The sequence below is a fragment of the Accipiter gentilis genome, chromosome 31 (assembly GCF_929443795.1).
Source record: "Accipiter gentilis chromosome 31, bAccGen1.1, whole genome shotgun sequence".
In the NCBI taxonomy this organism is placed as follows: Eukaryota; Metazoa; Chordata; class Aves; order Accipitriformes; family Accipitridae; genus Astur; species Astur gentilis.
This window is the reverse complement of record NC_064910.1, coordinates 17094957-17121502: the sequence shown is the minus strand read 5'-3', so window position 1 is coordinate 17121502 and position 26546 is coordinate 17094957. Positions and strand designations below refer to the sequence as shown.

The following is a 26546-nucleotide window of genomic DNA, read 5'->3' as shown; positions in this document are numbered from 1 at the left end:
ACTTTGAAGAGAACTAAATGATATGGTTGTTTGCATGCATAATATCCTAATATTTGCACAGGCTATATATATTTGCACAGGGCTGTGTTTATACAGGTTCCTGTCTGAAGTGGCTAGCTAAAAACAAACCCCCTTCCTAAAGCTATACGATCGTGTCAGCGTGGAGAGATGCCGGGTGGACTATGTCAGGCAAAGCACTTCGTAGGCTTTTTGGATCCAAGCTGGTTTCGGGGGCTCAGCTGCCTCAAAAGAGGGGGGTCTCGGGCTTCGCTGCGCTTCTCCTCTGTGCAGATGTGCCCCAGGGCTGCACGGAGAGCTCTTCGGAGGCATCTCGGCTCTCGGCGGCGTGTCGGGGCTTTGTGTCCGCAGGCAGACAGACGGCCAAGGCTGGAGGAGAGAGGGGCACAAGCCGGTGTGTGCTCCCGCACCCCATTCCCGGCTGGAGCTGGGGTACGGCCAGTTTAGAGACAGCCTTTACGTTTTCACTGGAGGCTGAAATTATCTGTAATGGCTTACAGGTTTAGCCTGGATTCTGTAAATACTTAAACATTTGGAAATGGTCAGGGCTGTGGCAGCGGTGGTGCTGGAGAGGTTCCAGTGCCTGCCGGCGGAGCAGGGCCACGCAGGCGGGAGGGATGCCCGAGCCCCCCGTTCCATCCTCCCAGCCCAGCGGGTGCTGAGCTGGTGCTGAGTGAAGAAATGAGCGCAGAGGAGTTCTCAGGAGGAGAGCCCGGGGGGGTGGACCGGGGCAGCGTGCCGGCACGCTGCGGCGGGGAGCTCTTCTCCTCTCCCCCCTGCCGCGCACGCCGGCTGCCTGGCTGTGCTCCTCAGATACACATCATCTTGAACTCGTTAAAATTGTCCTCATCTCTTATGGCTTTTTTCCTTTTTTTTTTTTTTTTTTTCCCTTTGCACAAACAGACTGTGTTTACCCTCCCTTCATCTACAAAACAAGGGGGATGTCCAGCGATCTGGTAACCCTTCAAGATATTTATTTTAATACACTGGCCTTTCACTTCTGAAGATTAGAGAGTCCTCGGGGGGGCCAAGAAAACCTTACCAGTGAAATTCAAAGAGACGTGGAAATGTTTTGGTTTGGATTCATTAAATATCTTACATGTGCGAAAGACTTCTTTACTAGTTTTTCTAGTAGGGCCAATATGGCACATTGTATTCTGGAACTGGGTTTGTTCCGAGACATTTCTCCTGTTAAAAAGGTTTGGCTGAGTGGTAGGAAGAGGGATGATCTCTCTGCCCCAAGACCCAATACCTGGCAGGGAGGGCTCTGTGCTGCATAAGGGAGGAAAAACACCGGGGGACAGTAGTGATCGTGAGGATTTGGCCAACCTGCTCCGTGGCCCATTTTGCAAATACCCCTCCTGCCTCCCCAAAAGACAGCCGGGGGTCCCACAGGGGGTATTTCTGCCCTGAGCCCCCCCCCTACAACTGGGGAGCAAGTGTGCAGGCTGTGGGGGCGATGCAGGAGGGACTCCTCAGAAACGCTGGGACTGTGTCAGTGCTAGAAATTGCAGCCTTCAGAAATTATGGCTGTAACTGTTCCTTCTCAGCTATGAAAGCTTTGGCTAATGGTTTTGGCAGGAGCAGGTGCTCAATTAGTCAAATGAAAGAGCGGCCGCTGGCCCCCACATATGGCAGAGATACCCAGAACAGGGATGAAGAAATCTGAGAGACTGACAGAGTTTTAAGAAGTAGTTCGTGAAGAAATGTAAATACATCCATAAAATCCCTTGCAGATTCTCTTCTGAAGAAATTAAGATGCCTCTTGTCCCCTGTTAAAGCTTTATATTGTTTCTGTCACTTAGAGGAGCTGCTGAGATGTTTCTTTTTAAAATGTGATATTAAGAAATCAGAGTCAAAGGCACGTTGGTGGCTTTTCTGTCTGGCTGCTAAATGGCTGTCTTAGAAAGTATGGAGCTCTATTTTTAGGGAGGAAATGGTTTTATGGATTAAAATTCAAAGGATAAGGTAAACAATTGCACAAAACTCTTTACCGTGAAAGATGATTTTTCCCTTCAGTGCAGGTTAGTGCTTTCACAAAAGGCTGATGAAAGAGGCCCTCGCTGCTTTTTTTCCCTCTATAGGCTACACAGGGTCTCAGGTGAAGTAATAAATTATGGAAGAGCAGCACGAGTGTATATGAAGAGAGGGGAGGGGGAGGTAAAGCCAGCAAAATTAGCTTCTGATAGTCGACTGTCCCAGCTGGCATTAGATTATGTCACTTGTGAATATTTCATAGTTACCAGCTGAAAGACATCTAGTCAAGCAATTAAAGCCAATCAGCAGAAGATCTGAGTGTTTTGCTTCTCAGCCAGCTAAAATAAGCCATGAGCTGTATTAACATTTTAAGGGGAAAAACAATATGCTTCTTCCTACTGGCAGCAGGAAGGAAATACAGGTACAGTTTTGTCAGCAAGTGCATGTTGCTGAGTGGTAATTTTTTTTTCCCCCTTTTTCTTCTGATGTGATGCTAGGGCCATGGAGCAGATTGCTTGCAGTAGAGAGCAGAAACAAAGTTCTTGTTTCCTGAGCAGAAGCGCATCAGGAGAAATTAAACCTAATGCTCATTTTCTAGAATATCATTAACTTCTATGAAGAAATGAATTGTTCAGCTGGCCTCTTAATCTAGATGACAGTTTTATTACAATTAAAATATCACCTCTAGGAGGCCCTTTGTTTGCATTTGACAGATTTTATTGTGTTTATATAGGCTAATGAAGCAGAATGAAATTATGCAGCTTATATTAAATTTAAATGACTGATTTATTGTATTTAAAACCCCAAATTTATCATGCATGTTCTTTAATGCTACACAAACTACATTAGTTCACTGCTGGTTTATACTCTACTTCGGTGATTTGCCCAATTGAATAAGGTTTTGTGGGTGCACTAAAATAAGGGGAATTAATGTCTAAATACTTAAAACAGGAAAGACTGTCTTTAAGCATTTTAGAAGGGTGAAAATGTTGTGATACTAGGTCTAGCCTGTGCTTCAGGTCAGTGGCTCTAATTTCACGGGTTACTACCGGTGATTTCACTAAAGGGCTTTAATTTGAGCCTTTGCCAACTGAGCTTGACTTTCCACCCGCTCATTTTTGTTGTTGAGCTTTCTTGTTACTTATTTTTATTGATCTAGCAAACTCAGTTATTCCCCATTGAACATGCAGCTCAAATAGTCCCCTACTGCATACAGTATTCCCGAGAAAGGAGCAGTGAGTACTCAGGTTTCCGTGTAAGTACTGAGCCGATCACCATAAATCTGAATGCAACCTGATTCACACTGTCGTGGTTTAACCCCAGCCGGCAGCTAAGCACCACACAGCCGCTTGCTTGCTCCCCCCTGACCCAGTGGGATGGGGGAGAGAATTGGAAAAAAAGTAAAACTTGTGGGTTGAGATAGTTCAATAGAACAGAAAAGGAAGGGAAAATATTACTAAGAGAATACATAAAACAAGTGATGCACAATACAATTGCTCACCACCTGCTGACCGATGCTCAGCCAAGCCCCAGTGCCCCCCAGCCAGCTCCCCCCAATTTATATACTGGGCATGACATAATACAGTATGGAATACCGGTTTGGGTTGGCTGTCCTGGCTGTGTCTCCTCCCGGTTTCTTGTGCAGTCCCAGCCTCTGCTGACAGGGCAGTATGAAAACCTGAAAAGTCCTTGACTTGTATAAACACTGCTTAGCAACAATGAAAACATCAGTGTGTTATCAACATTCTTCTCATCCTAAATCCAAAACACAGCAGTATACCAGCTACTAAGAAGAAACTTAACTTTATTCCAGCTGAAACCAGGACATAGGTTAATCTTAATATTTTCTGATGATGGAATTCCTCTCACTTTACTTTAGATTTCTGTCCCACAGATGCTTACAGCTCATCTCGTTACTCCATGTTTTCTTCCCTCATTAACAGAGAGAATTGGATACATGGTGAGATTCACTGGATATGTATTTTAGATGCTGACTTTAGGATGAGATGGGTTGTGCTGCAATGCCTCTATTCCTTTCCATACAGAGGAAGCCAAAGGTGATTAGTTCAGATGTAGAAGACATCTATGGTGCAGAAATCTGCTTAGTCAGATTAATCCCATGGCTAATATCTGAAATATTACTAAGGTATGTTCCAATCACAGTGAATACTGGTACTTTTTATTGTTGATACAGGCATAAATGAAGAGCTTGGAATAAAACTTTTTGTAAATCAACCTCCAGAACAAATAACTGGAATCACTGCTATTAGGGTGTACCAGATAATGCTAGAAAACTTTAAGCAGACCAAGAAGTGCTGTTTAAGAAGAGCAATTTTTATGAAAACTTGACTTTCAGGGAATAAATTAATTTCATATATCCAGTTTGAACCTGATAACCACTTTTGGCCAGAGGAACTACAGAAGGAAAATTTCAGAAGATCATTTTTCTTTTTTAACAGCAGTGCTTGGTGAACTCATGACATCACTGATTTATTTTCCTTTGTAGTATTGCTATATCTCCAGCTTGGCTTTCCACTTCGGCTATTAGCTCATTGACATATATTGTTTCATACGTAATACTATGGGGAAAGAAAGATTTTGGGGCTGATTTTCTGCTCGGTTATTAAAATGGTATGACCGAGTGAACAACTTAAATGATTTCTGTGATTAAATGTATTGTGTAACAATACAGATATTTGTGGCTATGAGTAAGTTGGACATAGGAGTCAGCTTTAGTTTCTAGGACTTTGTGCAGGATGATGAGTCCCACTGGGCTTGTCCTTCAGCTCCCAGCTGTGCGTACCCAGGGTCTGTAGTGTATGGATTTGTCTTGCCTCTGGGTGACATCCACCAGTTCCATCAGCAGAAAGCTTCGTGTCGTCCCCAGGACTCAGCTGTGCCCATACCAGTTTCTGTTCAGTGTAAGCAAAGATTCAGTAACTTGCATTCCTTTGTGGTGCCTATTTGAACTGTAGAAAGGCAGGTCTAAGCAGGAAACAAGATGGAAATAGGCTCCTGGCAGATCGTTCCTACTGCTTGCTAACTGCTTATTCAGCCATGGAAAACACGTAGGCTCACAGACCTGTGAAGTAGCTATAGTGTACAGGGACTTGGCAACTGCCATGCATCAGAGGTAGGAAATCCCAGCAAACAGGATCTTCTTTAAAATATAAAGACTCTGATTCTGAAATACTTAGGTTTTATATCTAATAGGAGGAGCAGCTGTGTCTGGTCAGATAAGTTCAGCATGAAGTTTCCTCCGTGTGACTCACTCAAGGAAATAACACTTCTCCCCTTTGAATTTCCAGTGAGAAAAGTTAAGGCACCATGTTAGAACACACAGAACTTAACACTGAAAAATACAGCTGCTTTAATATACCATAGTTGTCCTCCCTAAAATCAATGGGTCAGGTTATGGCCCATCCTGCAGCAAAGGGCCTAGACCAAAAATCCTGTATGTTGCCCCTTTCGAAGTTTCTAGTCTGAGGACAGATTTGTGTCTCTAAGACAAGTCCAGGGTCCTGCCCACGGATCGCATGAAGAGCCCAGAAGCCCTGGCAATCCTGGAAAGCTCATTAGCGAAGAATATGAGTTGCCATGGGAGCCTTTCTTATATTAAAAACAAAACAAAACAAAAAAGACTAATGTGCCTTGGAGTGGGGGAACAATATAGTTCCTCCCTGGTGCACCATCACCTATGCTTTGCTGTCTGACTTGTCTGGCTCCTGTCCTTTTTTCTCTACCTAAATCGCAGTGATGCAATGAGCATTATAAGCAAAGTTATTCCTTTATGCTAGTGATTTGCTCGCCCACTTGGCATTGTTAAATAACGCCTAGGTAAACTGTTGTATTTTGCAGCAGATAATTTGTTATAAAATGGATATCAGTTTGCAATGTAGAAAAAGATGGAGAATTTGTAACAAAAAAGGAGAAGGTTCTTTCTGTGAGCTTGTGTAAAGGATATCTATCAAGGAAGGGTCTTGTCTCTGTGTACAGATCAGCTGTAAGTTTGACATGGTACCCTTGAAAGTGATGAAGCTGTTCAGAGTTAGAGACATGAAGAAGTCTGTAGAGACAGTTGATGCTGTAGATGCTGCGTTGCCATGCGTATTTGGGATAGGATTTTGGTGGTTTCTTTGTGGTAATTGAATAACTTCCTAGTTTCTTAGGATAGCAAAATTTAAAAAGTAAATGTGATCATCTGCTGCTTTCCCCCTCATTTTTGTGACATGATGAGTGACTCATTGCTTTGTCCCCTGCAAAGTTTTGGGTGCAAGCTGGACAAGACAGCCTCGCGGAGGGCCTGAGGACCACAGAGGACTGTCTTTACTACAAACTAACTGGACGAAGCCCTAAAGGTTTTAAATTTTTATCGACAGCTCATGCTGTTAGGGATTCCATACTTTCATTTTAATACTGTTATTTTCATTTTGCATTAAGTCATTTGAATTAGGAAAGGAAGATATTCCATTCTGCAGTTCACAGGTAGAAATCTGTATGTTAGTGTATTTAATTGGGCCTGTTACAACCATTGAGACTGTGCAGCCCAGGCTGTATATGGTAAGGCTATATGGAGCAGAAGTGAATATGCTAAAAAAGCAGTCAGCCCCTACAGTTGCCAGAAAAGGTGTTAATATTTTTCTCTGTTCTAGTAGAAGCTCATTGGGATATGCAAAACTCGTTCGTTAAGCACCGCTGCAGAGTGACAGATGCTGACATATATAATTTGACAGCTGCAAATACCAGGTACTAGAAAGTGTCATTTCCCATAAGTATAAAATAATGGGTCATTATTCCCTGACAGATTAAAAACCAAGTACTATGAATAAATGAATTGGTAATCCTGCGTACTTTAAAAGAAAAATAGAACATTCTTTTTCTTCTTCCAGAAATAAAGGTGATTTCCTTTGTTCTCCTCTCACCTGCATGCATTGCCATCAACTGCCAACCCACTGACGGAGCGGAGCAGAGGAGGGAGCTGCTCACACCATCTACTTAAGGCATTTATGACCTTTATGTTTCCAGACAAGGGATGCTGGCTCCCTAGGTAGCCAGCGCAGAAGCGGCACATGCATCCAGCACATGGCTCAGAGGAGAGGCTTACGGTCTTTTTTTCACTGCAAGAGGGTCCCAGGAGTGCAGGCACCCCAGCTAGGTGTGTGCTATGAACGGTGCAAATATTTGCCTCTCAAGGGTTACCTGTCCTGCTTTGTGCCGATCGATAGGGTGGACACACGCTGTTAGGTGGGCTCGTAGGAGGGCCTCAGCTGTGACTGCTTCTTGCCTTTAATTCTGAGCCCGCGTTTCTACTGTTGGGGCACCGGCCACAGTGACTTTCCTCAGGCAGACAGCCAACAGCGGGGGACCCCTGAGGTTTCGGAAGGAGCACCGTTAGAGATGTTTGTCTTGCTCAGGGCAGGGGGAAATCTGTCCACTGGTTGAAAATGAAGCGCAGGAGGGGAGCAGGGATGGATCACGCTCCGCAGAGCTCTGCCAGGGCTGCGCTCGCTGGGCTTTGCCGGAGGGGCTGTGTCTCACCGGGGGCTTCGGTGATGCTCTGTGTAATGTGTCCCGAGTCCTAAAGCAAGCCACCGGGCACCATTGCCAATATGAATACACTTAATGCATTTAACAGGGATCTAGCTGGTATCAAATCGGTTTCCAGTGCCTATCTGTGCTTGCCACGCTTGCACCTACGAGTATGGCTATTCTGTACCCTGCAATTAGCAGTTAAAACATGGCTACAGCATATCTTCCTTCCTCCCTCCCATCTGATTATCAAACCCATTCCCACAATAACATTATATTGCAGTAGATGTTGCCGAGACCAAAGGCTGTTTTCCAGCTGAGGCAGGGGATGTTGCCCAGTCACGAAAACTGCATTGTTATTGTGGAAAGGAGCATGGCAGAAGCTATGGCAGTGCCTTTGAGTCATTGGAGAAGTCACCTGAAGAGGCGATATCTCCTGACATCTAGTTAAGTAGGCTCTGTCAATCCTCCCCAGCAGCTCTGCGAGAGCCAAGCAGCTCTTCGCTGCTTGAGAAAAGTGCTCTTTGGTGTCTTTTGGGACAATGTTTTCTTTCGTGCATTAGCTACTTTCAAAAAGAAGCATTATTTATTCATTTATTTCACCTTTTTTAAATCTATTTGCCTCAGATGTAACAAGATAGGGCCATTACAACTGACAAGTTTGAGCTCTTGTATAATGGAGGCCCCACAGAATTTCACTCTAATTCCCGCATTAGGGACTTGCTCTTTTTTTCATATAAGCACAATCGCTCACATAAAAGACAAATAAAATAGTGCCTTCACCCATTACTTGCTGAACCTGTGTGGGTAAGGTTTTTAACAAAATACTTAAAGCTTTTCAATGACTTTTAAAATGTAACTTGCATTATACTGCCAGAGCAGTATAGAGATTTAGATGCTTTGGCAAATCCTGCCATGTTTAAGATCTATTCTTTGTGTTGATTTTAGTAAATTATGCTTGCTACTGTCTTTGTGTGTAGCAGATTAATTAGAAGCGTGATAAAACCAACTGGAAAAATAACACTGAAGTTAATGGGTAGATTTCCTATAATCTTTGGGGTTCAAGACAATTTTTTTGCCCGTCTTCTACATTTAGCACAGTAGCCTTCTGGTCTGTGACTGGGCTCCTAGGAACTATAATCATATAAATAATAATTAGATGGAAGTTAAAAACAGCATGACTGTACTGAACAAATATGCATAATTACAAATGTGTCTGTATCAGTGGGAGTGAAAGAAAGTGAATATACTTCAAATGTTCAGATTTTAATACCTCATTACTCAGAGATCATAAATATTTGTCTAAGGGATGGATTAAAGGGCACTCTTCCCCTTCCCCCAATCCACTTGTTTTTTCTCCCGTATTTAACAACTGAAGACAGTTCAGAGATGTGCAGAATTTGTTGAGGTTTTCCTGTGTTTCATTCCTAGAAGATTTTATCTTCAGGCTGCCAATCATCAGGCTGAACTGGTTAAAGGGAACATTTCTGGGTGCCTCACACCAGTATTTGTGAACTCAGCCTCGTGCTATCCATGGCGTAAGATGCTGGTCTTCCAACACTAGTTCTGTTTAAAGACAGGTACTTGCACTGCTGGTTGGCAGTGGGGTATATTCTTGGCTTCAAGAACATACTTTTGAAATCTTTGAAGACAAGAAGCATTGGAACAAGTTTGCAGATAGGAGATTACAGACAAAGTTGTGTAGCCAACATTGTGGAGCTGAAATGAATGCTTTCCCCAGTCTCTTAAGCTCCACATCAATCAAGTCTAATATTAAAGAGCTGGTAAATATTGTTATCAATGATTACCTAGACAAGGGTCAAACTTCTATGTATTTATAGCATTTGTGGGATACATGTATTTACCATAACATTGGTTTACTTTCAGAGAATACAGGTAACTTGTTTTTTAATTCCTACATCATAAACAGTAGAGCTAATGCATTTTTACTACTTCAAGGGCCAAGATTTAAAAGGGGAAGAAAAAAAGCAAACCAAAAAGTAAGGTTTAAAGCTTTTATTGAGGGACCTGGGATGCATGTCTACATGTTATCATTTCCTTTTAGTTCTAGGTATCAGTAACTGAAATTTCCCTTTGGTACAGCAGATGTACTGTCTCCTTAGTATTTGTTGGCAGTCTAGTTTGTGTGTATAAAGTAGAAAGGAGTTTTAAAGGCAGTAGCTCAGGATATGCGGTGCATGGAGCACTAGTAAAGTGGTTGAGACACTGCTGGCAGCAGGAATCTGCAAAGAAACCATCATATCGGAATGAAAACAGCTGTCTGCCAGCACCATGAACTTTAGGAAATGTTGTGGGTGATTAGTTGCTGCTCCTAATGTGTGAAATTTGGCCTGTCTGCATACAGGCAAAATAAACTCCCTTTTACTTCTTGCCAGTCATACATAGAAATCACAGGACATTATGGGATTGATTATAAGCCATAAAAGCCAGGAAGTTCAGTTTTAGAGTGAAAACCATGGCAATGACTGTCTCTTTCTATTTGGATGTCATTGCCTGAAAAGCTAAGGTGAAATGAAAAGGAACAGGAAACAAACCTCAAATGGGAAAGGGACAAAAAACTCTAATGGGAAAAGCAACTCGGTCAGGAAGGAACACTTAAACATATAATATAAGGCACCTGGCCTCTCTGAAACTTTGGGGTTTTTTAAGTAAACCTTAGTAGTCCTGGAACAATAGCACAAGAACGGTCCAGCAAACACAAATTCTGCCGAGTGCCACATAGTCTTTTTCCACAAAGACAGACATCCTTCCCATTTCCACCATCCCACTAGATGGAATAGCCTGAATAAACTCCACTTCAATGAAAGCAAAAAAAGAACCCAGGTTGATTGCAAAGAGAATATAAAAGAGGGGTTTTTGTTACGAAACTACTCAGTTACCTTTATCCGGGATAAACTGTTTTGCAGGTCATTTCAAAACTGAATCAACTGTGACTGTAAATCTGGGAATTTAACATGGATTAAAATTATCCTTGTGTTGTGCTGCAAGGCAGTTTGAATGTATTCTTTCTGTGAGGGATTTCTCTTGCTGAATTGATTATGAAATAGATGTGAAAACTAAGGGCAGAAGGTGGGGCTACTTAATTTTTTTCTTTTACATACCTCTGAGCCTTCTGCTTTAAGCAATCATAACAAAGATAAATATTTATATAGCACCTGCCAGTCTATGGCTTAAAAGCACTTAACACACTTTAATATATACTATTGCACAGAAAGAGAAAAAATACAGTTCTAGGGTGAAAGGTAATTTCTAGCTGATAGCAATGCTGGAAAACAGAAAGTAAATAGGGTTTAGAGCAAAGTAAACAAGAACTATGCAAACTAGGAATTGACTCGAAAAGCAAAGCTAATACTTCTACTGCTGCAAAATTTGTCAGCGGGAATTTCAAAGCCTGATTTTTCTTATCTTTCATAAACAGGCTGTAAATCTTAGGGCCTACAAAGTAAATGGATGGTTTAGTACTTACTCTAACAAAGGACAAGATTTTATTCCCCCAATTTAGTAAGGTACAGCCTTGGAAGAAATGGTAAGATCTGAGTCTAAGTGCCCGCAAGGGATTAAGAGGGGCTGTAGAAATGACTAATGCTTTTGCCTAAGCAATAAAACTAAATTCTTGGTTGGGGGGAAACCGCAATATTTTTGAGTGCTTTTTCCTCACAAAAATGTTACAAAAAGGTTTTCTTTCATTCAGCATGATCCACTTCATTGTATTTGTAAGAAAAGCAGAGGAAATGAAGACTTTTACTCTCAGAAATGCCATTTTCATTTTTTTATGCTAGTCAGCAGCCTAGTGATTTAGGAGTCATCCTCAGGAGAATACTAGGACTAGTAGATGATATTGGAGGGAACTTTCATGTCTTCAGTTCTTACTAGTCAACATTGACTAAATATTTAATGATTTGCTAGAGAAAGCTATGGAACAGCAGAACCACAGGCCTTAGGTAAAAGTCCTAGAGGTTGTTACAGAAAGTCACTCTCATTCTGTGAAATGCATATTTAGTCTTTGTGGAAAGTAGGACACTTCCGAGAGGAAGGCATGAAAGAGCCCTGCCTCCAAATGCCCTGTCTCACAGGACAGATTTACTTCATAAACATACCCGAACTCCTAACTTTTGCATGTGTAACCCTCATTATAGCAGAATTAAACATTTTTGTCTTTTAAACCAGTTAGGAGATTTTTCTGCTTACTGGAGAGACTATTTTAAGAATCAATTTAAATATCTTAAATGATTGTGTATACATAGTACAAATATGCTAAAATTAACCTTTGAAGTAGTTTTTAGCTCTTTTGCTTCCAAAATGAAATCAACTGAATAGAAATTGCTTTGGATTAAAGAGGCATACTCTGTATTTCACTCTTAGCAGAGAGAGAGACCTCAGTCCAGGGCTGTAAAGGTACCTGTTTTGCAATAAGCAGCTTTGGTCCCTGACAACTTCAAATGAGGTTTCACAAAATTTCCATCACCTCTCAGATCCCTCAGAGTGAGCAGGAATTGATTTACTCGCTGCCAACCCCATTGATTCAAACAAGCTGGTACAGGACGATACGTGCTACACGAAGACGCTACCCCTAGTCCCTGGGTATTCTAGCTCTGTAGGTACAACACTTACTTTCCACTAATCTTTTCTGCACCCTTCCTAGAAGGGAGGGTTGTTGCTAGCCCAAGCAGCAAGTTGTGTTGCCTCCTGTTCAGGATCTGTATCTTTCAGAGCCAGCTACAGCTCTCTAAACAAGTGTGCTGTGATTTGCCATGGCTCCCTAAGCTTTTGGAGACACATCTCCAGCACATGGGAGAACTTGGTCTGAGCCAAGCCAGCCTTCTGGCACCCACCTCCCACCTTTTGGGGGCTCACAAATCTGGCCTCTCCTCAGCCTGAGCTCGTGCTCTGGCATTGCTAAATGTCACAACCTACTTACTTTCAGGTATATGAGCCAAGGAAGAAGCCGTGTACCAGAAGAGAGTCTCCTGGCTTAAGACCCTCCTCAGACTGGAGCTATCAGCAGCCACAGCCTCATCTCTCAAGGGACTGCCCTGACCTTCAGGCTAAGAAAGAGCAGAGAGAAAAGCAGTCTCTGCCTTTCCTGCTGAAGTGGAGCCACAGGAATGCGTGACGCTGGGCCACAGTATGCAAAGGGACAATCTCTAGCCTAATTGCTGTGGCATTTACTTCAAAGATGGGAGACTTCAGTTCTGTCCTTGTTCCCAAGCCCGGTAATATATTGTACATTTAAGAAAAGTAAGTAAAATACATAAGCAAAGTGGGAGAAGGGGTGGGAAAGCAGAGCGTCCTCCTCATCCTACCTGCAGTAGTTCCTCTCTTGTCCCTCCTGCCATTCCCACGTTAATTCTGCTGGGGGTTGGGGATTAGTGTCAGCTTCCAGAAAAGAAGTGGTTTGGGGTGGAAAGCCCTGAGCCCTCATTTTCTGCTGCCTGCTCAATGGTCTAAGCACACATAAGACGCAGGCCACAGCACCAGAAGGATCTCCGCAAGTTCTCAGATATTTTTCACAAGAAAGAAGTGAGCAAATGCTCTGAGACTTTGCTCAGGCATCTGATCCAGGGGGACAGGAGACTCCTGTGATCTCCAGTACAGAGAAGAGGTGAGATTTTTAAGGTCTTCTCTGGTATTTTTCAGGAGCTAACATCAGCTTTTGCCTGCTCGGTGGGGTTGCTACAGTGAAACCCATTCCTTAGCACTTAGTTCTCATTATACTTTTAAAAGGATATTTAAGCACCTATCTTGGGGTGGTAAATTGCACAGAAGCCTAAAGGTTACATATGGTAATGCTGCCCACCAAGGAGCCTATGCTGTTTTCTAGATCTGACCAGATGCTTTACAGGGAAGGCCTTTTACTCAATTCTCTAATGGTGTTTATGTATGTTTTAGAATTGCCATTGCAGAATAAGAGATTTCCATGCCCTAAGGGCCTCTGTGCATTCCCTACACAGATTTTGCTATACCGGGAAATGCTTATGCAAATAGGAATGAGGGTAAAGAAAGTGGAGAAGAAAAACATCAGACCATAAGAACAAAACTGCATTTCTTCTACTCCATCAGCTTGGCTATATTTTCTTCCTGACAGCAACTTTGAAACGGCAAAGGAATTCCTTCTTCCAACTCTTCCTGTGACCTAAATGCATAATTGATGAAAAATCTATTTGTTACATGAAAGCCTCACAGAAAGCACCAGGAAAGCACTGCAGATTATTTTTTCCTCCTTTTGCCACGATGTTTTTACAGATGTGATATGTGGTTTAAGAAGCCAAAGCAGACAGTCGTGCTTTAGCCCTGCCAAATACTCCAAACAAAAAGGTTTCTTTCTTTCCTCTCCCCTTCCCTACAGAGTATCAGTATATATATATTTTTTAAAAACAAAAAGCTTTTAATTGGCATAGCTAAGAAAATTCGTGAGAAAAACTACACATTTAGAGCAAACAATTAAACACTTTTGATTCCTGCAAGAATCAGAAGTCAGCGGACAGCAAGGACCCCCCCCCCCCCCCCATTGCCTTTGCCAGCCTGAGCGTGGCTTGTGGCACCAGCGCTCAGCCACTGCCACACGGTTTGAATGCCACCTAGAGGTTCTCCACGACCTGAACCCACTAGAGCCATTAAATTAATTCCCTGCTCGTTACCCTGGCACTGATTAATAAATGTTGCAGCTGAATCCACAGCCTGGAGCAGTGGGTCACAAAATACCCTGAGCAATGGGTGCAGCAGCAGCGAGTGAGGGGAGCGTGTTGCAGGGGTGCCCAAAATGTTACCTGTTGGTTCAGAGGAGGCAGCACGGAGTGCCCGAGCCACTGCTAGTTCTCACTCACGTACCATTATAACTGATAAGATCTTCTCTTTGAGGCTCATAGAAATTCTAAATGCAAAGAAAATTGTGGGGCCCTTTTGGTGCTGCAGGGAAGATAGGAGGATCTGCAGGGAAGATAGGAGGATACAGTGGCTGGCTGGGTTGAATAAACTGCCAGCCCATCGTGCTCAGTGGAGATGGAGCTGCGGTAGATGTAAGCATGCATTTGGTTCTCCATTGATCTGAGAAATGCAGACTGTGTACGTCTGTAAGAAAATAAGCTAATTGCAGTTCCTGGTATGGCTGCGTAGTGCCATGCAGTTACTCACTGAATACTCCTGCCCTGACAAGCTGTGAGCTTAGCGGGAAGGAGCGGTGGGAAGGAAACGGCCAGCCAGACCTTCTGAGGACCAGCTAAAAGGTCAGTCCTAACAGGGAGGATCCTTGGCCAAGTACCACAGCTCTCCACCTTCTTCCTCTGTACATTTCTGTTCCCAGAGCCCTACGGTGCCAGGACAATGGAGATGGGAGGAGGTCCTGTGCTGGGGAGGAGGTGTCCACGCCGCCTCGGTCATGACCCAGGCTAGACAGACCAGGGAGGAGTCCTGAGTTCTGAGTTCCCTCAGGCTAAATTAAGGTGAAATGACACCAAACATCTTACTCAGGGCAGAAGCAGCCTGAACTTGGGAGGCGTAGCAGCGGGTGGCGGGGTTTCTCTCAACAGCAATTGGCATGAAAGGACCTCAGTAAACTGTGCAACCTGTGGTAACCATACACATCAATTCAGGGAAGAAATTAAGGAGAGCCCTCCCGTTGGGTCACGGGGTTCAGAGCGGACCCCCTTGCTTTCCAGACCCTTCTCACCGAGGAGCCGTGGGGCGGCTGGATCCGCTCCTAGTCCCAGACTTGCTCAGCGGTTTATGTCTAAAGGGATGAGGTGTAGGGGTTGTGGAAAAGGAGAGAGAAAGAAGAAAACCGGTCATGGGTCCGGCCAGCCTAGAGGCCCAGTCAGGGCGAGCGGGCGCACAGGGCTCCTCATGGCGGCGTCTTTCCTCGCCCGGTTCCCGCCTTTTGTTGCATCAATCACGCCCCGCTGGGGCTTCTGCGCGCTGCCCGTCAGGACGTACGGAACTCTCACCCCGTCACGACATATGTAACTCTTGCCCCGTCAGGACATACGTAACTCTGGGCCGTGTGCGCAGGCGCCATTGGGGGCTGATGGGCGGGAAGGGTCCCTCGGGCGGCTGCCAGCACCTTCCTCACACAAACGCTTTGTATGGCCGCCGGCCCTGTGTGGAGAGCTCCCCCACAGAATTGTGCACTCTCAGACCGGCCCGCTCTCCGTGCCCTGTTGCTGACCGGCTTCTCAGCTGCGGTTCGTTCTTAGGCCGAACTTGCTCCACCACAACGTTTGAGACATTAACTTTTTCAGTCTCTCACATGCTTTAACTGCCGTTTTCATGTCACTCTAGGTAGAGGAGAGCAGCTAGTGTTTCTGTGCCTGCTGGGCCTTGGTGTGCCAGTGGTTTGGGGGAAAGGGGTGGTGCAGATGGGGCTTTGCTGGAGGGTCTTTGTGGGAATACATCAGTGTATTGCTGAGGGAGCGTACGGGATGAAGGCACTACCCTGGTAGGGACAGGAGTGGAAAGCGTCAACCGCTTGTTTCTTGACCCTCACCTTGTGTCAATACTGAGTTGCAATTCTCCATTTAGAAAAGAGTAAACTTCTGTAAGGGGGTGGGAAGAGAGGGTTTACCCTTCTGCGGAGCCAAATTGTGTGACCCGTAGAAGAGCAGGTCCTGTACTTGTCCGTGAGGGGCTGGCCACCAGGCAGCTGCATGTGCTCCAGCATGTCCCTTTGCTGTAGAAAACCATTTTAGTCTTGCCCCTCACTCCATGTCTATCAATCTATCACAGCTGTTGCAGGTCTTTATACTGGAGAGGATGGTGGGGGTTAACAGCCTGATGTAAAGAGCTCAAACGTCCTATAAGATGTCTGGTGTAATTCTGGGCTCCTACAATAGAAACTGCAGGAGCTGGTCATCTTGGTGGGGTGCTGCTTGTTAGAAACATGGAGGGTGGGTATGTATTCAACCTTGCCTCTCCACAGGTCTTATCCTGGGTTAAATGTCCAGCTGCATCTTACAGCGTTTGAGTTTGGCACTTACACCAGCCACTTCTCACAGTTCCCTTGTTTCCCTGCACACCCAGGCTTGCCTCTCTAACACCAACCTCATGAGGGTTTCAGCAGGGAGGCAGATGGGAGGCAGGAGCTTTAGGTTCAGTTCTTGCCTCTCCATCCAGTGAGCAAATTAACCACTGCGAAAAAGGCTGTTTTCTTCCCTGGCCTAATGGATATGTTCACAGAGAATGAAACAGCTTCAGTAAGAGAGGCAAAATACTTCATAGCCTCATGAACGGGGCAGTCTCCTGAGGAAAGGTAATCTTGGCAAGGGAATAATTCACCCTCTCCCCCCATATTGTTGAAACTTGAACACCAAGAAGCCAGAATTATAACATGCAACCAGAAGAAGCACAAAAGGGAAAGTATGTGTATGTACCAGGCCATCAGACAAGCAAGCTGGCTTCTGATCCTGCTCCCTCAACAGCTTGTCTTCTACAATTCACCAGCACTGAATGTTTATTCAGTGGAAATAATGCTGGGAACTAGACTATTGCTTAGTTAATGACTTTGTTCCTGGCAAATTTGCATTCTGCACAGTAGTCCCATTTCAACAGAAAGAGCAGATGTGTTGATTTGTTTGGGGTTTTTGGGGTTATTGCAGAAAAGCTGCACCAGGGAGGCAGAGTGAGCTGGGACTGGAAGCTGAACAAGGAGGAAGGCAGAAGTGTTCGGAGCAGAGCAGGGAAGTGAGAAAAGGAGGAGAGGGATGAGGGTGTCAGTTACCTGCCCTACCTGGTTATCCTTACATGGAGGGAAAACTGGGACTTGGAACGGTGCCTGTGTGTCTGGAAGGAGGCAGTCTGGCATGGCAAGATTAATTAAGCAGGAGTTGCTGTAGCTGTCGAAAGTGCAGGGGTTTCTACTGCCTAACCCAGCTTGGTAGCAAGAAAGGGAGTGGTTTCATGTACATTCCCACAGGCTTGGAAAGGAGAGGTGCAGCGAAGATTATGACTTATTCCTCGTGCTCCTGTGACTAGTGCTTTGTGGTAGTGTTCCTTAAAAGTTGAGATATGGCCAAGACATAGTTCAGATTCAATGTTGATTATCTGTGATGTGGAAAACCTTCAGCCAGACTCTGTTTATACCTTTATTCTACCTCTAATTATAATTACCACTTGAATTAGTTAATTGAATAAATAAATAAATAATATGATGAAACAGGTGCTAAAATGTACGACAGAGATTAAAAATCATTAATTACTACAATAATCCAAATGATGATTGATCTCGAGCAGTGACTGCATAGAATATTAAATATTCTGGTCAATGACAAATGTATGTTAGGTGTTCTGTTCTTTGGCTTTGTTTACTGGGTTTTTTCCAACCATTTGACCATTTGAATATTCTATGCCAGTAAAATGCCTGAAGGAATCAGAAACTGTGAAACAACTGTTTAGCAGTCTGGAAACCAGGATTTTTTGAAAGTGAGGAATTTTACAGAGGTGAGCTCAGACTTTGTCCATGCTGTTCTTGCAACTATACTTACATGAGGCCAACTACTGTGTTCAGGCTACAGCAAGGCCTGAAAATATGATGGACCCCCCAGTACAGTAATTATGAGAATATAAGCAGGAGCCTAAGTTCCCTATAAAAATCAAGATACAGAGTCTGCATCTCAACATCCCTCAGAATAGCCAACTGAGACATCTCTAAGGAGAAATCTACAAATGCTTGCAGGACAATGCTCCTTCTGGCTTGCCAGAAAAACCAACCAGAGCAGCAATTAGCAAAGAAGGAGCTGCACTGGGGTAAGTAAGTGAGCTGCGCTTGCATCAGGAGGTCAGGTGCCACTCAACACCTAGAAGACCTGTATTACGGGGATTAGGACATTTACCTAACTTTATAACTGGATACCAGCCCTACCAAGAGTCTCTAGCCACGAGGCTACTGTGAAAAAGGAAAGGGCTGGTGATGGCACCTCTTGTGCTTTGGGTTTTTTTTCTGGAACTTAGCGCTGACTGGAGCCATTTTGGAGCCTTTGGTAGAGTTTGTGTCCTCCCCATCATACCTGAATTGCAGCAGAGGTTAGGTGTTGCTCTTCCCAGGCTTGGAGACTTCAAGAGCCTGGTTGGCCCCTCTAATTTGTTCAGAAATTTTGGTGCCTAATGGTCATCCAACCCAATCTGAGGGTTAGGTGATTAAAATTTGTCTCTAGGCAAAATGCAAATTTGGTAATGATCTAAACATAAATATACTTTATAAATCATAAGTCTTCATAATAGGGAAATACCTTTCCGTTTTTCCTGGTGGGAAACTTTAGAAGTAGAGAACTACAGTTCATCTCACTTTTTAATTATTTGGAATGGTCCTTTCCCATGGCACAATTATTGCAGCCACTCATTTCTGCTGCATTTATCAAAGGAGAAACACTCAGCTAGCATTTGATGCACCAGCCCTGCAGCACTCCACATCAAATTGTGTGGAGCAGTCACAGCCCAGTGTGGAGCAGTCACAGCCCAGTTCTCACTAGCAACTGTTGAAAGAAAGACCTTACTTCAAAGGGGGGAAAGTTGTCTTTTAGAATACATTAGGAAAGAAAAACAATAACATCGGTTGTACTCAATCGAAACAGATATGATTTTAGCTTTATTTTAGGTATTACTCCTTCCTAGTGATGAAACTAACCAGTGAATACTGCATGGGGGATGGTTCTCCTGAAAGTTAGATGCCTCTGTGGACATAACTTTGAGACAATGAAGCGACTCTCCCTAGCTAATATAGTTGACTGTCTAGTTTCCAAGCAATCTGCACATTTTTTCTGCGCCCTTTACTGAACCTCTGTGGATTAAGAAAGGCTGGTTAATCTGTAGGGTATGTGCTCTATAATGATGGCTGGCCCACGCAGACATTGCTCCGAATGCTGTGCAAGCCAGGAACAGACCGCAGGGGCTTTGCAAATCCCCACAAAGAGCCATGCACTGATTGTTTAGGCTGCAGAATCATTTCTCAAATGACACACAGCTGAAGTGCCAAATACCGACTCTCCCCAATCTGGCTGTTACATATGGTAGTGTCTTCCTAACCAGTTAACTGCTGTGGCTGGGGAAAGCACTGTAGCTGTAGGAACACTCAGATTGTTTTGACCCTGACTATACGAGATAATTCCGAGCATAGCAAGGGTTGAAATCATTAACTGTGCTCAAACTGTGCTTATAATGTGCTCAAACTGAGCATATTAATTATGCTCAGAATGCAAGAAAGATTAAAGGAGAGATGCAGAGTTGACCAAATGCTGCAGCTGCAGGTCAGCAACTCCTGTCTCATTCTGCCTAAGATCTCGTAACTGCTTCAGGATACAGTTCTGACAGTCATGTCCCAGCTCCTGCTTGCCTTCACTGTGAAATCACTCGTTACTGGTTGAGGTGGTGAACATGTATAGATTGATCTGTGCAAATGCAGCAGCTGCTTTTCTGAAAAGTCCGTATTTTTGGCATTGCATTAAGATAGTAAGCCAAAAACCAATCAAAAAGCTCAGTGCAGTGTACCAGAGCCAGTAACACCATGTTTGCTGTGTCCTCCAGCAGGCAGCAATACAAATCCCATATGCCACAAGAGGGGCCCATCCGCCACAGGTACACCTTTCTTGTGTGGGACACAGCGTCTGTAAAACTGTGCTTGCTGGGTATCCGGGCCACCACAGCGGAGAGGAACTGGAAGCAAGGTCACATTTGGAGTAGAAGAGCAGGACAGCACAGGGGAATAATGTTGCTTGTAGGGAACGTATGGGGAGGAAGGGCCTCCTGAAGGAGCAAAAGGGCACAGGGATGGCAACAGGCTGTTTGGTTTGGAGGAAATGAGGACCTAGGCCAGGATACGTGGTGCACAGCTGTAACAGGGCAGTGCTGAATTCCTCTCAACATTGCCTCTTCCATTTCCCAGCTGTGCCATCACAGGTGATGACAGGCAGGTCTAAGGCTCGGTCCCTTGTGACCAAATACAAACTGCAGGAACTGTTACTACTTACTTAAGTTGCTGCACACCTGATGCCTCCTGGATTTTCGGTGGGTGCGTTGGGCCATGTTAGGGCTGCAGCAATCCATGGAAGAAGCGGGAGGCCCTGGGACTCCAGCACCAGCTTCTGAAAGAAGTCATTTAACTTAAACTAGGATATTGCTGATATATCGATTTTATCAAACTTGTTCTCTGGAGCATGTCTTGAAATCTGTAATGCTTCTTTTGGATAAACCATTGATTAATGTTTCACTTGCACAAAGCCATAGTGCCTTTCTGCCTGCTTGGTTAGTACATTAAGCAGGATGAAGCCCATATTCTTTGCTACTACCTAAAAGTTAGCCTGTGACAGAGATTTAAGGGATGTTTCATCCAATTAAATGGGCATGATCGCACCTGCCATTTTCAGTCTTTGAGCTTAGCTCTGAATTAAAGCGCAAAGGAAAACTATATACAAAACCTGAAATCATAAGGGCTTTGCGACATCTAGCTTAAAAGAAGTTTCATGATTGTAAGCAGAACAAATTGGTAGGAGAAATCTTTTTTCTTCTCTTTTTAGATTTCTGTAATAAAGGATTTATGATGCTGAAGTAAAAAACATTTCTCTCTGAAAATAAAACGGCCAACAGTCAAGGCTGATTCTTTGAAGTCCACTGCTTGAACTTTACTAACTCCCTACTAATATTAGCTAATCCATAACTGAATTAGATATCCTAAATCATTCAGCAGGCTTGAGTTATCCCTATAGGTAGGAAAAGGAAAATTCAAAATCATACAGAGACATTAAGTGAAATAATTCTCCAATTAATAAGATGTTCAAGAAATGTTTCCAGTACTGTAAGTCAGTTTTATTTAAAAAATAGAGTCCAAACATTGTTTTTTATAAGGTGCAACATATATACTGGTTTCTACAATTTAAAAAAAAAAAAAAAAAAAAAAAAAACAAACCCAAAACAAAACGATATTCATAATTATAGTGTCTTTCCAACACAGAATCAGTGGGTCTCCTGTAATTCTTAAACATTCTTTTTCTGCTTCATCAAAGCATAAGAATTAATAATTAGTATCACTGTGACAGCCAAAGGATCTGGCTAATGTCATCCATGTTCTGTACTTTAATAATAAACTTTCTGGTACAGATTGTTTCGAGTACACATCAGAAATTGAATGTAACTGAACACAGTTCATGCAAAACAAAGTACAATACTGAACTTGCATCATCCAAAGATTTTTGTTCTTGTTTAGTTTGACATCTTCAAAGTCCAACTGCTTGAACACAAGGATTGAACTGAGCTTGCATAAAGTGAGCACTATATACTAAAGTACTTACGTAACTCTCAGGTTGATCAGGCTACGTGACTATCTTGAGCTCTAAAAATTCAAAAAAATACTTAAGGCTGAGATCTATGTTGGAGTCTATTCTGTAACTTCTGAGATAAGATGTATTTGGGAATACAGATGGAAAACAGCGACTGATAATGGGCTTGTTATGGGGAAATAATACATTAAATCATTACATCAGAACCACATTTTTGGAGAAAAGCATGGTACTAATTTATATTAACAGTGTTCCCCATTCAGCCACTCAAGCTACAAGAGCAATGAAGACTGTAGTATGGAGGAAGTTCAAGAGAAAGACTTCCAGCCAATTCCCATCTCTGGGAGTGTCTGAAGTGCTAAGTTTTCTAATTAGCAAAGCCTGTCCAGTTTCAAAACCCTTCTTGTCATTCTAGCATCACCTCAGCCTTGATAATGCCAAGCAGCTGAAGGTAGCTATGACTATGCCATTTCTGGAGAGCTAGATATCAGTCCCTGCTCTCAGGGCTTTTAACATATTTTGAACAGACATTGGAACAAGGAGCAGCAGTCCAACCACCCATGTACAGTTACACATCTAAACCTTTTTTCCTTGACCCCTTAGATATTTAAACCATTCCATCTAAAGAGGAACGTGTTTGATAGAAAAGAGCTGAACACCCATTTATCTGCCTTCTGCTTTGGTGGTAGGCCCAGGGTCAAACTGCACCTGCAATAAGTGCATAAATCTCAATTCCTTCTGTTGTTGTTTCTTACAAACCACCATGCTGGTTTTATGGATCGTGTTCTTAAGTCCTTAAGGCTCCTCGTATGCACTCTAGTAAGACGAGGTGACAAGCTATCACAGGGCTGACTGTTAGTTTTAGTGGATCAGGCCTCTAGGTATTAATGGGAATTAGCCATGCAAATTATGCTGACGCATAGCCACAGACTGAGTTTAAGCTGATAACCCAAGTCAATACCCAAGTGAGTTTGTATCCATGGCCAGTTTAACCTCAGTTAGGTGACTCCGTGTCTTTTTCTCAGCAAATCACAATTTTTTTCAGTGTTGATACACCATCCTGATTCCTGTTAGCAAACATTGCCCTCAGTACTATGAATGCTTCTTCAGAGTTAGCTCTGTCATGGACTACATTATAAAGCAACATGGACTGAAATTTCTTTCACTTAACAGAGAAGGTTTTAGACCTCTCCTTTTCCCTGACATACAAGAAGCCTTGAGTTTGATTTCAAATAGCAGATGGATTCACTTCCCAACTTATTTCTCTTGACTTATGAGCAAAAGAGATATTTAGAAGTGTTCAGGTGGGAAGAGTACTCACTCTTGTTTCCTAGGTAAACATAAAGGAAGATGGAGAAAGTGTTAATCAAACAAGTATGTATTAACATTAAAAGCTATAAAAGTGAAAAGTAGAACACAGTCCTTCAACTTTAATTTCAGAACATGGTTGCCCTCAAAAGTATTTATCTTAGTCCAAATCCCTTAGATTCTAGTAGTTTTGGGTAGAAACTGGCATTTGTACTAAGCCCCACTTGTGTTTAGTTGTGGGAATGAACTGATTTTATTTTATAATGGCATCTCTGTCCAAATGAGGGAATCCAATGTTTATGAGCTTGGTTGTTGACTTGGCTGGTTTTTTATGAGTTTGGCTGATGACAGCTTCTCAGAAAAACATAAGAAACAACAATATTATGTTGTATTTCCTATTTTCAGAAGGAAAAGGTTGCTTAGTTCTATAGTTTACATAGTTTTAACAATATCCCTTTAATAATACATTGTACTGCAGATGTTCAGTTAACAAAAAGTATACACTGAAATATTTATGGGCTTTGGCCAGAGCTACCTATATTTATGTCAGTCTGTTGCAAACACTATTGTTAAATGGAGTACTTAGCAGATTAAAATTATCCCTTTACTTCCGTTTCTTTTACTTAAACAATTTTGGCCATACTTTGTGTGAATGCAGTGGGACACGTGCCAGAAGGAAGCAGGGTCACTGGAGATAAGAGGAGGAATTTGTGACATGTAACTTTGGGCATCTAACTGAGGGTGCACCTGGCTAGTTGTGTCAGTTCATGGACACAATAACCATGTGCACTGCCTACAAGTTGGATCAACAGTCTGGCTTTTGTCTGGAGTAAGCAACAGGCTCTTCTGGCATGAAAGGACTCCATCTCTGTCCATGAAGACCAACTGGACCCAATGGACTTGAGCTACCAGTATCTGCATGAATTTGAACAAAAATACCAGAGGTCTTAGATGCCTAAATGAAGGGACCAGACTCTCAGAGGGTCTGAAGGAGATTCAGGACATCTAAGTTAAGATGCAACCTCTCTCTTTAAGCTTATAGTTATAAATCCAACACTAGGTAGTGTGGATTATGCGTTACTGAGAGTAGAATTTGGTCTTCTGTTACTGACAGCAGTACTACTAAAGTGCTAGTATATTAACACAGACAATGTTGGTTCTGTGCATCTCACACAAGACCAGAACAAGGGTTTAGGAAAATTTAGCATTTTTACCTGAGTGACTTGGAGGTCCTGGGGGCTGTTAAATCTTGCGTTCTTGCTGCAAACAGATCAATAATTAAAGCTTTGCAATCGTTTGCATTCTCAGTCCCTTTGATCTTATCCAGCCACAGTGTTGTGGGGATGGATTCCACAGTCCTATGACTGGCAGATGCATAAAGAGTAGATCTGCTACAGAATAAACGTCTGGACTGTTAAATTAACTTCAGCAATCTCTTGGCAGGTACAGACAAATGCCAAGAAATAGCAATGACAAAAAGGAATTAAATGGAGAATCGGGAATCAATGCAGAACTTCATTAGGTTTTGAAAAATGATGATGTACATAAGGGGACACAGGTGAGGGATTCAATCTCTTGTCACTAGTATCGATGAGAGCTGGATACCAGTCTCCCTTTAGTGCCTTCGAAAATTCCTCCATGGGCTTCTATGTTTTTTCCTGTTGTCACAGCAAACCACATAATACTAAATATTACAGTACCTGTATGCAAAATTGCATAGAGACATAATAAATCCTTACAAATAAGTCACATTTCAACATTAATAAAAGGAAGCTGATTGACAGAAACCCTAAACTGTATAAATTTCAAAGGACTAAAGCAGGGAGCAGGGGACACTATGCTTTAAAGTGAGCTGAAGTGTGTTCTTGCTCCTTTAACTCCAGTCCTGATTCACTTAACTTTTACAAAAATAAATGAAGATGACAACATTTTTCATTTTAAAATACGATGATTTTTTCCCTCATGAAAATGGTATAATTCAGTAGCAAATAAATAGCCATGATTTCAATAACAAAACCAACTGACATTACTCATACACACTCTTTAGTTTGGAACACAAATCTTTATCTCTGTTAACAGCTTATACATAAACAGTGTCTGCTAGTCTTCACACCTGCCTTGATGCATCCCACTGGTGCTCCTGGCTCTTTGTCTCTAAGCACCACATCACTTACACCTACCAACACTCCAATTGAGCTGTTGGGAATCTCATTAAGGAAACACAGCTTGATGTCTGCAGCTGCTCAGAGCTTCTAAACTGCCTTCCTCATTAAATAAGTGCCATCCTGCATCCACTCCCTCTGTCAGAGGCATATTGAGCCATTCCTCATACATATTACATTTTCTCTTTAAACAAAATGAAACACTGAACATAGCCTTTGTGTTAATCTAGAAGGGATTCCTTTGGGGTTACTTTCTTCTTCCTTTACCAGTCTAGTTAAACATGATAGATTCAGGGTCTTGGTTTGCCATTTGAGCCATATGTCTTAATACATCCTTTTTAGTTATGATACCCAGCAGCCTCCTAGAGGAGAAAAGGAAAGAAAAGGTCAACATTCATCTCATATATCATGCAGTTTTTTCTCCTGTTCAGCTGCAGCCGTATTTTGTGAGTGCTTCCATACAACACTGTCCATCCCATCCATTCCTCAATGATTATCTTTCATAAAAAGCATTCTCACCTCATGTGTGTTTACTACTCCAGCCATGATCATTAAGTTAAATACTTTGTGTTGTTATCTCTTTTTGTTGGGAACGTGACTTAGTGAGGAGCTACAACTGCTGGCACTTTGTACAACAAAGTAATGAGTTTCTTTAGACTCTGGCTGCAGAGGACCAACAGCACAAAACCAAGGCACCAGTGCACTGAGCTAGGGCATGGGGTTTACTAATACATGAACTAAGCTAAAGCATGGACTTGCTGAAACTCTCACTGTCCAAGAGCATAATTCCTTCAACTCTGAGTGATAATTTCTCATTTATATGATCCTAAATGAATTATATCTGTCAGGAAAGATGAGGCCTACAGAATATCTGGCCCCAAGGGTCAAAAATTTCCTAACCGTCATTGTTCAAGGGCTTTTATTTCCAGTCCCTGAAGGTCACAAGGCACTGAATTTTGAAACTACATCATTGGGGGTTTTTTTTCCACCTTTCATTTCATCAAATTGCTAGAACTCAAGATCAAAATTTCCAAATCCAAGCACCTAAAATCTGTGTCCCGATAATGGTCCTTATTTTCTTAATGCTGAGGACACTGCATTGATAGTAACAGCTGATATGCAGTATTTTTGAATAACAAGAAGGCTTTTTGCAGAAGAATAAATTTTAGTCTCCTGCATTTGAAAATGGTGGCTCTGATTTTGCTATCTTGTTGTAAAGTTTCTTCTTACCACTAGGAAGCTAGAATGAGCAATGATCCCAAAATAGCTCAAATCC

At 42.8% G+C, this 26546-nt stretch overlaps 1 protein-coding gene across 4 annotated transcripts in view; it reads right to left on the bottom strand.

The window, feature by feature from the left end:
• The window catches only part of CLCN4 (chloride voltage-gated channel 4), a 116348-nt gene that overhangs the window by 50665 nt on the left and 39137 nt on the right, over positions 1–26546 (bottom strand). For 2 of the 4 annotated variants that reach the window (XR_007510204.1, XR_007510203.1), the window contains exon 12: positions 23118–25632. Coding sequence is in view for 1 of the 4 variants with exons in the window: in XM_049834405.1 (XP_049690362.1) it covers positions 25542–25632 (91 nt within the window). In the remaining 3 variants the exon portion in view is untranslated. Of the gene's footprint in view, positions 1–21125; positions 25633–26546 lie in introns of those variants that run through there. The other 2 variants (XR_007510205.1, XM_049834405.1) reach the window with 2 other exon arrangements.